Genomic DNA, 16618 nt, shown 5'->3' with positions numbered 1-16618 from the left:
GAAGATGATGAGAACAGAGATTTTAAAAGTTAAAAACAACATTAGAAAAACTTTTCAGATAATATCAAGAGATTTTAAATTATTGGAAGGGCAGTGGAATATTGATGACTTCATACTTTATAGTTTATGGGAGCAAAAATGGAGTTCACCCAAATTTAAAACTTTGCATAATGCAAGGTGAGTGTATAATTCGTGTAAAAAATTCTGTCATATATCTGAGCGACCTTCACCACTGCCAGCCAACCTGAAAAAATGGGGTAAAGAAGAAAGAAAGATAGAGAGCATCATCACTTGTATCCCGGAACAGGTGTCAAACACTACCAAATCAATAATCATCATTTGACAGTACACAGGAAAAAGAAAATGAGAAACTGGGCCAGAAACGAATCGTTAATCCACTTCTATTTCAAAGGCTAAAGGAAACGAAAACGACATTATTTTCATTGAATCTTCATACAAGTTTTGGTTGAGTTTGCTCAAAATCAAAAACGTCAAACATGAGGCGCCTCACGTCTGGTTTCCCATATATAGTGTATGAAAGCCCGTGAAGGGAATGGTTAACAGCAGTTGTCGAAGGGTTTCTTAGTCTTCTATTGTGCTCGTATGCATCTGCAACCTTGTCAGCATAGATGATATATTTATGGAGATGCTTCTCTCTCAAGTACCTTCCACAGAACTTGTTCATGAGAACACGGCGGTGCTTCTCCTGTAGCCACTTTCCAGGAGCATCCAGATGCTTCATCAGTAATCTCTCGGCCATGACAATATCCTACAGGAAAGAAATGAAAACAGAGATTTCTCAAAATGATTTTACTAAAGCATATTTTGCTTGTATCTCAAACAGAGATTTCTCCTTTTCTTGAACTTCTTATTCCATGTTGTAGATTTTAAAGCTCATAGCAAAAACACAGTCGCATTCATAGAAACATAACATTTCATTTTACAAAGACAGGCAAAAAACAAGTTGAATTTGTTTGAGGAAAAACATACAAGGCATTACCTGGATCTTTTGGCCGACATATTCTAATCGCTCATAGCAAAATCGAGGGTGCTCAAATTTGTAGTTTGATGGGTGCAAGAAACAGAGCTGCAAAGAAGTGTCAGATGGTCAGGAAACAACAACCCAGAAAATTTTCTTATATAACAAAAAAAGAGAACAGAAAGCATATCTTCTGAATAAGGGATGTTTGAGAATTATGTATTTATTTGTATTTGTTGCCACACTTATAAAATGATGCCAGAAGGTAACTTCAGTTCATCTATATGCTTGCTATTTGTATGCTGGGAATAATTTATTACAACACCATATTGAAGGCAGATGGATCCTCACAAGTGAAATAGACGAGAGGGCTAGCCATATACAGTGGACATGTTGAATTGCTTTGATAAGTGGAAATATACAAGAATACACAGATGCATGTATCACATAAACATAAATTTTTATACATTAACATGCTTTTGTGATCGTCTGCACATATAAACTAGCATAGAGTAAAGAATACCTGTAACCCAAGTCCAAGTTCGATATTCCTAGCTTTAGTTATGTCTGGAATTCTGTCTCTCATTGTTAGGGGATAGCCCAATGTACGCATAACATGGGGTCTGCTTTCATAATCCCATATATTTCCTCGGAATCGGTGCATGCCTGGTGGGACACAAGCCCTGAAAAGCCTAGGGTGTGCAAAGAGAGCATCTTCAGGAGGCTGCAAAGGTAATGAACATCAATAAAGGGATTCCATCCAACATCGATGAAATGCAATCAGCTCTTGTTTTGTTAAGAGAAAAACAGATGAAGAATAAAATTAAAATAGAAGATTTGAACTTGCAACCACATGCTTATTTTCACTTTATAAACAGTGGGTAAAGTCACTCATGCATGATCCTTTTTCTGACCTCTTTCTGATCCCAAAACAGCTTGTATGTAAATCTAGAATGTTGTCTGATGTAATTGTTATACTCCATGGTTCAGTAAAGCACATGCAAGATGCCAAGAATGCTGCATTGACATGATATCAAGAACATGAAGATGACAACTGACGGTTATTATTCCATATAGCCATTTTTCAATCAGAACCCTGATGATTATACTTGTTCTCAATTTTCCTTTTTCCTTTTAAAGATGGTAAAATTATCATAACTTAAAAAAAGGCTTAAACATCACGAGAGCTTGCCTTATAAGCAGCAACATCTTGCCAACTGAGCTGCTTGCCTTCAAATTCAACAGAAACATAATCTACATCTTCAAATTGCCTCCTTAATTTTGGCTGGCAATCCTCTGCTTCTGGGTCCATCTCAAATACTTCAAAAAGAACACGATATACTTCTGGCATGCCAAAACACAAGTATATTGCCCCAAACAGAGCCCAGAACACAGACCTGCCCAGTGCCCATAGCAGCAGAATGTTAGAAACCATATATTTGCATATACCTATTTTATATAAATTCACATGTCAAGAACGGCAAAGCTAACAGTTTAAAATTGACAGGAAGGTGAGGTTTACCAACAAATCAAGCATGGAGATGCTGCTAAAGATAATCATTGTTATATAAAGGAACACGTAGATTTAAGCTGTGGAGAAGCTGTTACAGAAATAAAAAGTCACTGAACACAAGCTAATGTTTTTCTTTTTTCTTTTTTTTGAACAGTAAACTATCTAGAGATTTGGAAAAGATGAGATAAATATCCAGCCAACTGTACCGCTGACACTTATCTTACCAAAAGTTTCATTTACTTGCTGGGGGGTATAAACTTTCAATCTGTTAACATGTGAATACCAACTTACCAAGAGTATTTTCAAAATAAAATTGTCAACTTCAAAATACCATCTTTATCATCTTCTTTCTGGGAAGCATCAAAATGAAATGATTAGCATATTGAAGCAACAACCAAAGGCTTCATCCAAAGCTTTCAGCAACGTTGTTTTAAATTTTGGTTATTATCATGGTCACAAAGTCATGGTTATGGTCGACACTTTCTAGAAAATTGTTTCTAATTCAAAAAGTTTTCAACAATTTTAGAAAGAATAGTAGAAACAAGTCTGGCGATAAATAAAGCTCATAATTTACACCACTCTAAGAGTAGGAGAAAAATAAATTCTATGTATGCAGCATAAAGAAGGTAATTGTAACAATTTTTTGCAAAATAAATAAAAAAAAAACTAAAATAGTTGAGGTTTGTACTAAAATCTTCAAATCAAGAATAAGTGCTTGATTTTTAAAGCAAAATTAGGGGGGTTGTTTGGTATCTTTTTCATTTTTATTTTAAATATTAGAAAGACACGTTAGTTGTCAAAAAATTTCAAAACCAAGCAAAGTTGTTTTCAAAACATTTTCAATTTTTTTGTGCTTGATTTTTAAAAATTCTTCAAAGTGGTTGTTGGTTTTGCTTTTTTTCGACACACACACATATATATAAAGTTTATTGTTTCTGTTTCCAAAAATATGAAAACAAAAACAGTTAAAAGGTAGAAGTGCAAGAGAGGTGGCTCCTGTACTAAGCCTTCTAAAGCATAATGGTCTATTGATAATGGTTTTAAATAAAGGTTGTTCAGGGCATTACTCATGAATCTCCTAAGCCCGTTCCATAACAGGTTTTTGTTGTATGACTAATGGTTGATTTTTAAACCTTGTTCAGCTAGCACATAACTTGGAAAAGATTTGCATGCTTTGATATTTGATCTCCATGAAACTCCAATGTCAATTGACCTGTCTTGGTTCCCATCCTCTAGAGTTTGGAGAAAAGTTTGAGAACAGATACAACCTAGCAGATAAAATTCAACTTGCCTGCTTGAGCAAGTCTGCTCTCTGGCCCTCAACAAAAGGGAGAAATGATTCCCTTTTGATTCACTATCACACAGCATCCTAGTTCTCTAACAAATAAACATCAGCAATTGCATTATATTAGTCGCATACTATAAATCATAAAGCTGGTACCCATTTCACACTATATCAAGGAATCACCAACACAAATCCGTCTCCCATCAGATTTTTCTGAAAACATAATCTACCTCTCTTTCCTAAAGCCAGACAATGCCACCCTCCATATATGGAAAAATGGTACACAATTGTATGAGTATTCATGCACCCACTTGTATAAATGATCCATAGCCCTTAGATGCAGTTGGGCAATAGCCACAATCTCTTCAAGGATTTCATATAATGTATGCTAAGGCATGTCAACAACTAAAAACCAAAACATTGGCGCCATGTTTCAGATATGGAATCCATTCATTTGAACCTACCACATCGTATACTTCACATTAACAGCCAATCCGAAAGTTTTCACATAATCTAGAACTATCAAAAATCATTTTAGAAGCATATTGCATAACAAATCCACAACATAAATCCTAAAAATTCATGTTTTTTTTTTTGTTTTTTTGGATTCGAGGAAACCCCACCCCCGGAAAGCACACTTTATGGGTCCAAGTGAGTGAGTAAAACCCCGGCTATCCCAGACTCTTACAAGAGGTGCACGGACTCATCTTATTCATATTAATGCCACAGCTTCAAATTAAACTTTGAAATTCAATGAAATGAAGAGTTTATTCAAAAATCTAAAAAAAAAAACAGAAGCAAACTTACTTAACTGGCGGTTCTCGCTCCTTCCTCTGCAATTTATCCATATTATCATAAGGAAAAATCAAGTTGTGCAAACTGGCAGCTTTAATCCATTTGGGCAAATTCCTCTTCCCAATCAACCCAAAAACTCTTTCCCTCAAAGGAGCAGGAGACTCCCTAGGATATCTCTGCAAGAAATACTCAGCGAAAGCCAATTCCAAAACATACTGCCCCAAGAAGCACAACCTTGAATGCCCTGATCTCACATGCCTGGCATTAGTCCGTTCGCAACTCGGATGCTGAAATGCCAAATACAACAAAGTATCAAATTGTTTAGCAGGATTATCATCCCCAAATCTATCACTTGGCTCTAAAGGGTACCCCAAAGCTTGTTTGGCTTCTAACAAATACTCATCAATCCAAGTTTGATCAGCATTGTTCAGCCTTGAAGAAGGCAAACAAGAACTCAATAATGGAAATTGTTTGAGGGATAGTTGAGGGCTATTCAAAAACCTCTGTGCGAGTCTTTTATCATCGAGTGGGGGTTTAAGTATGAATCTTTTGGGGGGTATTCTTTTCTTTGGGGATGTGGTTTTCTTGCGTTCTGCTAGTTCTTTAAGAAGTCTTTGAGGGCTGTTTTTAGGGAGTTCTTGTGGGTCTACAGCGACTGCAAAAACACCAAGATTTTGTAGGGTTTTGTGGTGGGGTTTAAGGTATCTGATTTGAAGGGGGAAAGGAGCACAAGAAGATGAGAAGGAGATGTCAGATATTTTTGGTAATTGAGAGAAAGAAGAGGAGAGTTCCATTACTGGTCTGAAAGTGTTAAAAGAAATGTGAAATACTTCAAATTTATTTAGGACAGAAAATGGTGGGTTTTGGTTTTTGGCTAGGAAGATGGATAAGGTGTAGTGGTGACTAGCAAGAAAAGCTAGCAAGGTGGTGGTGGTGACGACTTGAGATTTTAACAAGACCATATCATATGTCATTGAATGTCAAAACGGTCTGTCGTTGGTTTTGTGAGGATGCCCTAAACGACCTGCCTTTTCAGATGTCGTTCTTCTTAGTTCTTACTATTAAACTTGATGCAAAATTCATTTGGCAGAAGAGAAGAGTAAGTTTTCAAAAATATTTTTTTAACGCTGAAAAATACAATGTAAATTTAGATTTTAAAATTATAAATAATTTTTTAATCATTTATATATTGAAAATTAAAGAAAAATAGTAAATAATAGTATAATACAATTAAAATAAAAATAAAATATACAATATAAAAATTTAAATATCTTAAAATATATAGTTCAAATAAAAACTTATACATGATTTAAATAAATTAAAAACACAATACAATATAATTATGTCTATAGGATTTTAGTAATTAAAAATAAATCAACCTAAAATAAATAATTTGCTTATGTTTTATTGCTTATATTTTCTCGTTATTCTTAAAATATTCATCTAGATAATTATCATTTAAAAAATTATTGGTGTTAATATCAATACCAACATCAATATTATTAACATTAATTATACTACTAATTTCTACACTAGCTTATATCAACCCAACTCCCATTAAATTATTAATATTTTATTTAATACTTGTCAAGAAATTCATAGAGTTCAAATTCATGTCAAGCTTTGTGTATATCAGTATAACTCACACTATAGTATTGTTTTTTAGGGGAGATAAAACTTAAATAAAACAGGATCTTGAATCTTTTTAATTATATTAGTAAGAAATAAATTAAAAATTCGCTTTACTTAGGGTTTGTGCTTCTTATCTTACACAGAAAGAAACTATATAATTAAAAACAACAAGAAAGATGTGGAGAAAAGAGAGAGCCAATTTATCAATAATAAATAAATAAATTGAAAGAAAATTAAAAGCAAAATAGGAGTCCAGATAAAAACAAGGAGAAGAATTGAAAAAGACCTATAGTGTATTTCTAGATCAATTGGTCAGCTGATCTGTAAATACAAAAGATGAAATAAAAATTGTGATGTCACATGAAGAAAAGTAAAGAGATAAATAGCAAGACACGAGTCACTTCGAAAGAAAAAAAAAAAATGAATCATGCAAGAAGCCTCTCCCTAGGTTGATTTAAAAAAAAATTTAAATACAAAAAAATACTTAGATATTGTTAATGTGTTTTAGTGAAAAAAATTTTAAAATATGTGAGGATTGATCCGATGTAATTTGGTTGAATTTGCGGATTTAAAAGTAACCTATATAACTCGTAAAAACATAGTTTGACTAAAAATAATTTTAAGATGACATCTTTTTTTAATATTAAGATAATAATATATTGAATTGACTTGGGTTAGTCCAGATTAACATGTTAAATTCTTAATTTAGGTTATGAGATTATGATAAACTTATAGAAAAAAAATCAAAATAAATTATGAAGCCTAATTTCCAATCAACTCAATATTGAAGGATAAAAATAAAAATAAATTAAAAAAGACTAAAAAAAGTGATTCAAGTTAACTTGTCAAACCCGCGATCTAGGTAATAAGATCGAGATAATCTCATGGAAAGTAAATGAAAACAAATTATGAATTTCAATCCCTAATCAGCTCAATGTTGAAGGATGATATTAATAAATAACCTAATTCAATCCGTCAAACTTATGACCCGGGTTATCAAACCGATATAACCTCAAAATAAAAAAATAACATGATTTAACCAAGGTTAACCAGCTAAATTCACGACTTTGATCATAGAACTGAGATAACTCCATATAGAGCAAATCAAAACAAAATATAAAACTCAATTTCCAATCGTCTTTGTCAGATCCAAAGTTGAATAATGAAATTTATAAAAATTCTAATTAAGAAAGTGACACAAAAAATGAGTCAAGTCAACTTGGGTTAACCTGTTAAGCACTATTACTAAGTTATGAGACTGAGATAACCTAATAAAAAATAAACTGAAACAAATCATGAATCTTAATTCTCAATCAAACATTACATTAAATGATGAGATTGGGGAAAAAGCCAATTAAAAAAAAATAAAAATAATTAAGTGAATTTAGTTAACCTACCAAACATGCGACCTAGGTCATGAGACGAGAACAACCCAATAAAAAAAATTCAATATTGAAGGACTCGTGACCCGGGTCATGAGACCGAGATAACATCTTTAAAAAGAAAATAAAAAAAACAACATGATTTAACCGAGGTTAAAATACCAAAACTTGCGACCTTAATCATGTAGCTATGATATCCCTATAAAAATAAATAAAAAAATTATAAAGCTTAAAACACCTCTAAAAAAACATCATTTACTGTAGTACCAATTATGCACAGGTATACTGAAAACTGTTATACTCTTTATTCTCATAAAAAATGTAAGATTTATACATTATTTTTATAACAGGTTCAATATTTTAGTGAGAAGAAAGAATGGTTTCCTGCAATTATTTATCTAAAGAACCTAATTTTAAATTACCAATAAAATTAGGGGCAATTAAAATGTATTTGGAAACGCGGTATAAATCACGTTTTCAAAAAATTCAAATATTATTTTTTGTTAAAATTTAATATGGTTTGTACGTTTTAGATTGTTTTGATGTGCTGATATCAAAAATAATTTTTAAAAAATAAAAAAACATCATTGACATGTATTTCGGCACAAAAAATTATTTGAAAAGCAACCACTACCACACTGCCTACCACATTCTTACAATATATATATATATATATATATATATATATATATATATATATATATATATATATTTTGTAAGGTCTGTAGTTTAAGCATTTTACATTTTAAGTAATTTTTTTTTAAATAACAAAAGCTAATATTGATCTCATATATAATAAATATAACACAAATAACAACTATCATGTCAATTTATTTTTTATAATCTCTTCCATTTCCTTCACATGTAGGGTTCTGTAACTAATAAAAATTAATCTGGGTTTTTTTTTTCAACAAAACCACTTTTAAATTGTACAAATCACAAAACTCTTAATCTCAAAATCTTTTTTCACTTGAGATGGGTTTTCATTTTTAAACTAAAAAATAGTTGTTTTGAAAATTTAGGATCTCATATTTTCACACGTTATATGCAGGTCAACTGATGAACCAGAAGCTGAGAATGCACCTTATGATTTTGATTGTGCAGGTCTAAAGCTACTTTGCCTTTTGAGTTTCTCGATCACTAGCTGAAATCTGCTGGTGTTCTTTCATGGTGCTGGTTCCTAAATAGACTTCTTTTCTTCTTTTTTGTTAAGGAATTGAAATTAGGAATCCATTTCAGAGATTGCCGTCACTCTAGGCAAGTGTTGTGCTGGGAAACAAGTTCTTCCCCGTAAGGTCATTCCGACCGAATTTGAGTCCAGTAATGGATGCCCTCTCATCCATTGTAGACCAGGAAAAAAAAAAAAAGGACTCCAGTTTTTCTTCTCTCCTCTTATCCTACCCCAACAACGATGGAAACTGAGATAATGCCGAAGTCTTTTTGGCTAGCTTCCTTGCCATTAAAATCTCATATCATTTAAAATGGAATTCCTTGAGCAACACTAAATTCAATCTTGCTCCTTGTAGTATCATTTTAGTTTCTTTGCCATTTCAAATTCTTCTGAGCGCGATTCTTATAATTAATTGGCTGGTTTTTACTCGTACTAGTTTCTAACTCTTTCTTCTTCTTTTGACAAGAGACATGCGAATTCTAAATTGGGATGAAAGGAAAATGACATTGAAAAATTGTCTCAAGAAATGCTTGAAAGGGATTCGTGTTATGATAGCATTATTTTAATTATGGATGTAAGGAAAAAATGAATACAAGGGAATTACATAAGGCATTATTGTAATTATAAATTATGATGACAATATAGGTGTAATAGATAACTTGATTTCCTTCTATATAGAAATCTATTCTTTCTATGACAAAGATTTCTTCTACACTCCAGTTCTTAAGGTAAAACTGATGATGCCAAAAAATTGGTGGATGGGATGAGGGAGGATGGGTTGTTTGGAATATTCATTAGGTGTCTGCTTTGGGATGTGCTGATGGCAAAGATCGTGGGTTGTTTTGGGAGCGAGGAAGAGGGCTGCGATTCTAGGTAGATTTTGGGTTTGAAGGAGGTTGAAATTTATGGTGATTTCTTGGTTTCTGTGATTTCGGCTCTGTTTTATTTTGTTCGTCTGACCCCTGCGTTCACTACAAGTCCTTGGTTCCTTTCCTCTTTAGTTGTAGTATATTTTATCGGTCTCTTTAGATCTCAAGAAAGATTGCAGGCTATGGTTTGTGTGTGTGCACGAGGAAGAGATAAAGATGTTCTTTGCATGTGAGTAGCTGCAATTGCTAAATGTCTCGTTATTTTACCAGTTAGAAAATATATTAATCAATATCAAAAGGCGGAGAGAGCAGTGTTAACCCAGCCAGTTTAATGTTAAAATGCTTCTTTTAAAGGTGCATATAACCTGTTTGTTAAAATACTTGTTTGAAGCATCATAATATGTAACTATTATTTTGAGGATTTTAACTGTTATTTAGTTATTAAAATAAATATAATAAAAAACATGCAAATAATTATATATTTTTTTATTAATTTTTTTTAGAATGTTAAATGTTAACGTTGATATATATATATATATATATATATATATATATATATATATATATATATATATCTAGTTTTATTTAGGAATTTAACCGTTGATTGTGTTTGTCCTGGTTAAAGAAACTCCTCCGTTTTACAAAAACCAGCACTACAATTTAGTAAGTCTACTTGTTACAGAAATTCTCCTCATATATGTTCATGATTCAAGGAATCAAATTCTGCATATCAACTCTTGTATTCTCATATTAGGCTTGTTATGTTGCAATCACACTGTTACTTTAGATATTTGGTAAACATGCGGTTGTTAAGAGTTTCATCTAACAGCTTGTTTTCAAGGAAAAAAAATAGGGGACTTGTTTTGGGCAGTGAATATACCATGTAGCTAATTAATTGATTATATATAGTACTGATTTTATTTATATAAAATATATTTATTATTAATTAAATTTTTTTTTATCTTTAATAATTAATTATATTTGATTAATAGATATAATGTTTGATTAATGAATCTATAGTATAGATAAAGTCCATGGAACAAATATACTTTGTATTGAAAATTATAAAATTGTTATAATTACGACATTTTTATTACATCAAAGCATTGTTACTCAATGTTCTATTAAGAGTGAATATTAATTAGAGTTATTAAGACCGATGCATATCATGTTCTTTCTTTTATAAAACAAAATAGTTGCTCTTATGAACTGGGATATGAAATAATTGAAACTAATATTACTTTGTTACTCAATGTTCTATTAAGAGTGAATATTAATTAGAGTTATTAAGACCGATGCATATCATGTTCTTTCTTTTATGAAACAAAGTAGTTGCTCTCATGAACTGGGATATGAAATAATTGAAACTAATATGCATGTGTTTGTCAGATAACATGTATGTTGAACTGATTTGAAAGAAAATTTCACATGGAGAGATCACCTATGTTTATAGAAAAACTCAGGTGATAGTTGTGTAAGTGATCCTTAAACTTGAGGTCACTAAGTTATCTTATATAAGGAATGATATACTTTAATCCTAATTACACATTGTCTTAATTAAGGGTAACAAACGAGTAGATATTGAGTAAACCATAAACTATATGATGATATTTGAGAAGAGAAGATTCATCATCTTAGGTGAATTAAAGAAAATATTCTATATGTTCTCAAATAGTATTGATTGTGAACTCATTAGCCAAGGTGGAATAAGATTTGAAAAAAATTTCAAATCTTATTCTAATAATCAATGACTATAGTGTTGAGAACAAAAAATAATTTAACAAAGCAGATATATTCCATGCTATAATATGTAAATCAAAACATTCTTAAAGAAGGAATAATAATTACACTAAGAAACTAATCACTGAAAGGTTAAGTCAAACCACATATGACTTTTCTAATATTTCAGGGATCATGACAAGTTGCTAGACATTGTACTTGATCTTCAAATATAAATCAATCAATTATTGAATTGATAATAAATAAAATTATTTAATTTATTTAATCCTACTTTATTTAGGATTTGAATTTATAATTAGACCAATTTATTAGGAACCTAATGGGTCATACACACAAAAACTATTAGTCAGAAATTAAAATGGAATGATTAATCATGTGTGACTTGATTATAAATGAATTTTAGAAATTCTGGACTAAAATGTAATTAATATTAAGGATTACAGTTCTAGACTTAAAAGAAAATCAAGTAAGGATTTGATTGAATAAGTTTATAAAATTATCATAAAATAATATATGTGATATTATTTAAGGGGTAAATTGATATTTTTTTATTTTTAGCATTTTTAGGTTTTCTTATAAATAGAATGTTATGCCTTTTATTTTATGCACATGAAAATACAACAATACAATACAAAAACACCAATATACAAAAGAAAATAGTTAGCACTCAAACGTATAATAATTTCTCTCTCCTAAAAAGAAGTTAAGAGATTTCTCACTGATAATTGGTGTCATAATCCAATTCTGGGTTATTTTTTAAAATTCACTTTTTTCAAAATAAAAATAAATAAAATAAAATAAAGGCTAGCGACGTGAAGAAAGCAAATTAAAGGAAGTTCAATGCCTAATTGTACCCCATTATGCCCGAAAATAGAGAAACAATGCAAATTCAAGGTCAAATTAAATGCTTATTGGATATATTTGCATAAAAACTTAAATCTAAGGACATAATTAAATTTTTATTAAGCCAATTTGATTTAATCATGGACCAAATTAAAGTTTAATTATATTTAAGAATTAATTTAGGTCCAATTGAAGGATTTAATTAAGTGCAAAGACTTAATTACACTTTAAATGGGTCAAATTAATTTTATTTTGGGCTTAATTGAGAAGATTTGAATTTTAAAAGACCAAATTTAATTTTTACCAAGTTAATTAATTGAATTTAGGGGTAAAATCACAAGAAGATTGTAGTTTTGAGGTCATTTAGAGGTCAAATTAAAGATTTTCGCAGCCATTAACTAGTTTATAAAAAGGCATCGAATTTTAGAAGCTTAATTGGTTGAAACCAGGGCTTAATTGAAATTGAAAGCTAAAAAAAAATAAACATATAATTTAAGCATTTTTTATATAAATTCTAAACGATTCGAAATCTATCTGATGAGAATACAGGGACTTCTGAAAAAGGTGCTTAAAGTAGCCATCACCATGTTCAATTTTTTTGTTTGTAGCCAATTGTACGCATCAAACATTCAAAACGGACTTCTGCTGCTGATTTGATCTCCATTTGTGTCGGCCATGGCTGACAGGCGGCATTCGTCGAAATCTGAGTATTTGCTTTGGAAAGACATGACAGTTACCAAGCACATTCATACAGATGTTTTTCACTAAACCTGGCCGGGCCTACACCGTTGAAATTTAGTAAAACGGACTTAGATCAACGGTCATGAGTGAGCAGATGAAGGGACTGCCTCGTATTTGGACTCCAGAGGCTCTCATGCTGTCTGGATCCCAACTCGGCAGGAATCTAAAACCAAGGGCAGTTAGGCAAATTACGGTTTGATGGTGGACCTTATGGACATTTGGTTGATTGATAGAAATGTAGATGACGTGTAGTTTCCCGGGTTGGTTTACACTATTATTTAGCAAGAATATAGCAATTCATTGAGTCCTCGCAAATCATGTGCTGTCTTCAGAAATTATTCGAATTTGAGAGTCTTTTCGCAATTCACGTTCCTTTTTTTTTAGAATTTTGTGCATAAAACAGCAACAACAATACTTGTGTATTGTTGCAGGAAACTATTGGGAAATGTCTTTAAACCCAGCCTCTATGGTTATCCTTTAAATTAAACTAAGCCAAGTGGATATTTACTTCATGCTATCTGGTTTACTTGACAAATTTAAACACAAGCTAGAAGATTGGTAAAAACATGGCTTTACTCGGAAGAAATTTCAAAATAATATTATTTTTTAAATATTAAAAAAACAATATATTGATTCGATTAGAGTCAATCCTTCAAATCTGTGATCTAGATCATGCATCAAATTAAGTTTAATAAGTTTATTTTTCTTAAAATATTTTTTTTTCTAATTATATAATAATAAAATTCAGTGATCGCAAAAAAGAAACCAAATAAAATAAAATAAAATTTTGATTATGATGGTTTGTACCATAAGAATGGTTGTTTGTGAACAAAGTAAAAAGTAAATGATATTTGATAAAATACTATCTTAAAAACATGTATATATTATATATTTTAAATTACTTAATTTTTAGAAAATTAAACTTTACAAAATAAAATAAAATAAAATACCAGACATAAGAGCCTAGATGGTATAACATGATGTAGCCTTTAAAAATAAGGCAAGGCGTATCGGTCTGTCAGCCTAGACCTGTGTGCTGGGGTTATTATTTTTTTTCTATTCAAATTTCAAAATGAGTTGATAATATATTGTCTATCTTTTCTGTTTTATGAAAAAAAGTAGGAGGCGACACATCATTTAGAGCCTAGAATTTAGTTACTATAAAGTCAAATGAGAAATTAAAGGTGTTATTTTTTATTAAAAAAATAATTTTTAATCAATTTTCACCTAATTAACATATCTATAACCTCTCAAAACCAATCTATCAATCTAAAAAATTATCCAAAATTACTATAATTTTTTTAATTATATTTTATTCTTTCAATTACAGTTGTTTAGGTATTTGGTTGTAGCAGTCCACAATAACTATAAATGTTTTTCAAATTTCTTTCTCAAACTTTTTTTCTTTCAATTAAAGCTTTTTTTGACCAATTTGTTAAAATTGATCCAAAATAGATAAAATTCAACAAAAAAAGATGAAAATATAAAATAAAGAGAAATCACAACCAATCTCAAAATTGCATAAAAAAGTTGTCTTGTTCACCTAATTTCCTTTCTCTTCCTCTATAGTCCTTTTATTTTTTTTTGTAATTTTAATTTTGATCCAAAAAATTATTTTATTCAATTTCTCATCCATGTGTTTGAGAGAGGAGAGAGAAACTCACTGAAAAATAATGAAGAAGAGATAAATTTATTGCTTGGTCATATTTCAAAACATGAAAAAGAACATTCTTAGTATCAATGAGTTCTATTTAGTAAGGAAAATTCCATTTAGGTAGTTTTAGACCTTGATCTTTTTTGAAAAAGTAAATCGGGATTCGAGAAGTTATTTTTAGATTTGTGTTGATTTTTCATTTTTTTAAATCATTTTCGTGCTAATCTAATGTCACAAATGGGTTTATTTAGGTATTTAGAGTGTTTCTTAAGTGTTTTCAAGTTCTAAAATATTAAAAATAAGTTTTTTTTAAATGTCGGATTTTTCAGCTAATTAAACTAGTTGAAGATGAACTAGAGTGAATGTGTTGGTTGCCTCTATACACAAGCATTGTATGTTTTTTTTTTAAAAAAAATTAGGCAGATCAGACATTGTATGCCAAATTTAAAAAATAAATAAAAAAAAAAACCAAGGTTGAGAGGCCCATACATCTGGGCTTTTTTTGAAGGCCCAATCAAGCTAGGCCACCTAAGCCTACTTGCTTTTTTTTTTGTTCTTTGTTCTTTGATTTTTTTATTGTTTTTTTTAATTTTAATTTTTAATATTTAATTGATTTTGAATTGGTATTTATATTTTGTTTCAATTTTTTTTTATAGGTTTGTCGTGATCTCAAACAAAATTCTTAGTATTTGATCGGTGCTCAATTTTGCAAATGTATGTTTTTGTTATTGTATAATTAAATAAAAAATAGTTATAAAAAAAAATTATTAAACCAAGTGGAGTCCATGACCCGGACACGAGTTTGAGGATTTAACTTGCATTGATTAAAAATTAAACTTCATAATTTATTTTGATTTGCTTTCTATGGGGTTGTTGCAGTTTCAAACAAACATCATAACATTAAGTTAGTACTCGATTTTGCAAGTATCTATTTTTGTTATCACATAATTAAATTATATATATATATATATATATATATTAAATCTAGTTGAGTTCATGACTTGAGTTGTGGGTTTGACGAGTAAAGTTACAAAACTCAAATCCATCTAATATGTTATTATTTCAATATTAAAAAAAAAAAGATGTCATCTTGAAATTTTTTAAAAGCTAAACTAAATTTTTACTAATCATATAAGTTGTTTATAAACTTGTCAAATTAATTATATCATATCAAGTCAACTCTTACATATTTTAATTTGAAACCGGAGCTTTGTTTCTGCTAAAGTGGTTCAAGGTTAAGTAATAAAAGCAACCATTGCCATGTTGTTAAGCAAATGCAATTCTATTTGAACTTAGACTTCCGTTTCTTCACAAGGGAGGTAGTGCCTCTTGAAGGCACAACTGTATCGATAGGGTGAGTGAGACTGAAATAGTAACAAAGAACAAGAATGGATTCGTATTTCTGTATTTGTTTCTGTCCTATGAACGATCAACATTATGAACTGGTCCGTGATGTGAAGAGACGTTCGTGAGAGTAGCTGTGTAATAATTGATGTCCCAGCAGCAAGATTTCTCATTTAATTTGAGGAGCAATATCATGAAGTAGCCTGTTTGTGACAATACAAGGCCACCCCCATGAGACCCCAGCTCTCAGAGTGTGTGTGTGTGTGTAATCCAGGTAGCATGTGAACATAGCCCATTTTGCCATGCATTCTCCCCAGAATCACCATTTTCCATGGCAAAAACAACAGGATCTAGCTAAATGCATGTGTGTGCACATTTCCCGCCTGGGGAAGGAGTGAGGTGGGCTTTTGGAGCTTTCGAGTCCTTTAATAATTTATATTAGTTGATATTTAAGAGTAAGATTATAGTTATTTTTTAAAGTATTATTTTTTGAAAATATATTTAAATAATATTTTTTTTTATAATTTGTTTTTGATATTAAAATGATTTAAAAATACTAAAAAAAATTATGTTAAAACAAAATGATACTAGGAGAAAATGAGAGATGGGTGCTTATGTATGTGGATAAGAACAATTCCCAAATGGAAACTCTCACCTAAAATGCACACAT

At 30.5% G+C, this 16618-nt stretch overlaps 1 protein-coding gene across 1 annotated transcript; it reads right to left on the bottom strand.

The window, feature by feature from the left end:
* Window positions 1-291: 291 nt before the first annotated feature.
* LOC133673463 (ribonuclease III domain-containing protein RNC1, chloroplastic) lies at window positions 292-5514 on the bottom strand. Its single transcript, XM_062094289.1, has 5 exons — window positions 4585-5514; window positions 2172-2376; window positions 1503-1703; window positions 1001-1087; window positions 292-769 (listed from the first exon to the last, which is right to left on the bottom strand). The coding sequence occupies exons 1-5, from the start codon at window positions 5364-5366 to the stop codon at window positions 452-454; spliced, it is 1593 nt and encodes a 530-aa protein (XP_061950273.1). The 5' UTR covers window positions 5367-5514; the 3' UTR covers window positions 292-451.
* Between the last annotated feature and the right edge of the window lie 11104 nt (window positions 5515-16618).

This window comes from Populus nigra, chromosome 14, assembly GCF_951802175.1.
Source record: "Populus nigra chromosome 14, ddPopNigr1.1, whole genome shotgun sequence".
NCBI classification, from domain to species: domain Eukaryota; kingdom Viridiplantae; phylum Streptophyta; class Magnoliopsida; order Malpighiales; family Salicaceae; genus Populus; species Populus nigra.
This window is presented reverse-complemented; position numbering and strand designations above follow the sequence as displayed.

Coding starts and splice junctions, on each gene's coding strand:
- LOC133673463 (XM_062094289.1), bottom strand. CDS start 5,366: ATGGAACTCTCCTCTTCTTTCTCTCAATTACCAAAAATATCTGACATC. Junction 2,377..4,584: donor GAGCGAGAACCGCCAGTTAA/GTAAGTTTGCTT, acceptor GGCACTGGGCAG/GTCTGTGTTCTGGGCTCTGT. Junction 770..1,000: donor ATGTCGGCCAAAAGATCCAG/GTAATGCCTTGT, acceptor TCTTTCCTGTAG/GATATTGTCATGGCCGAGAG.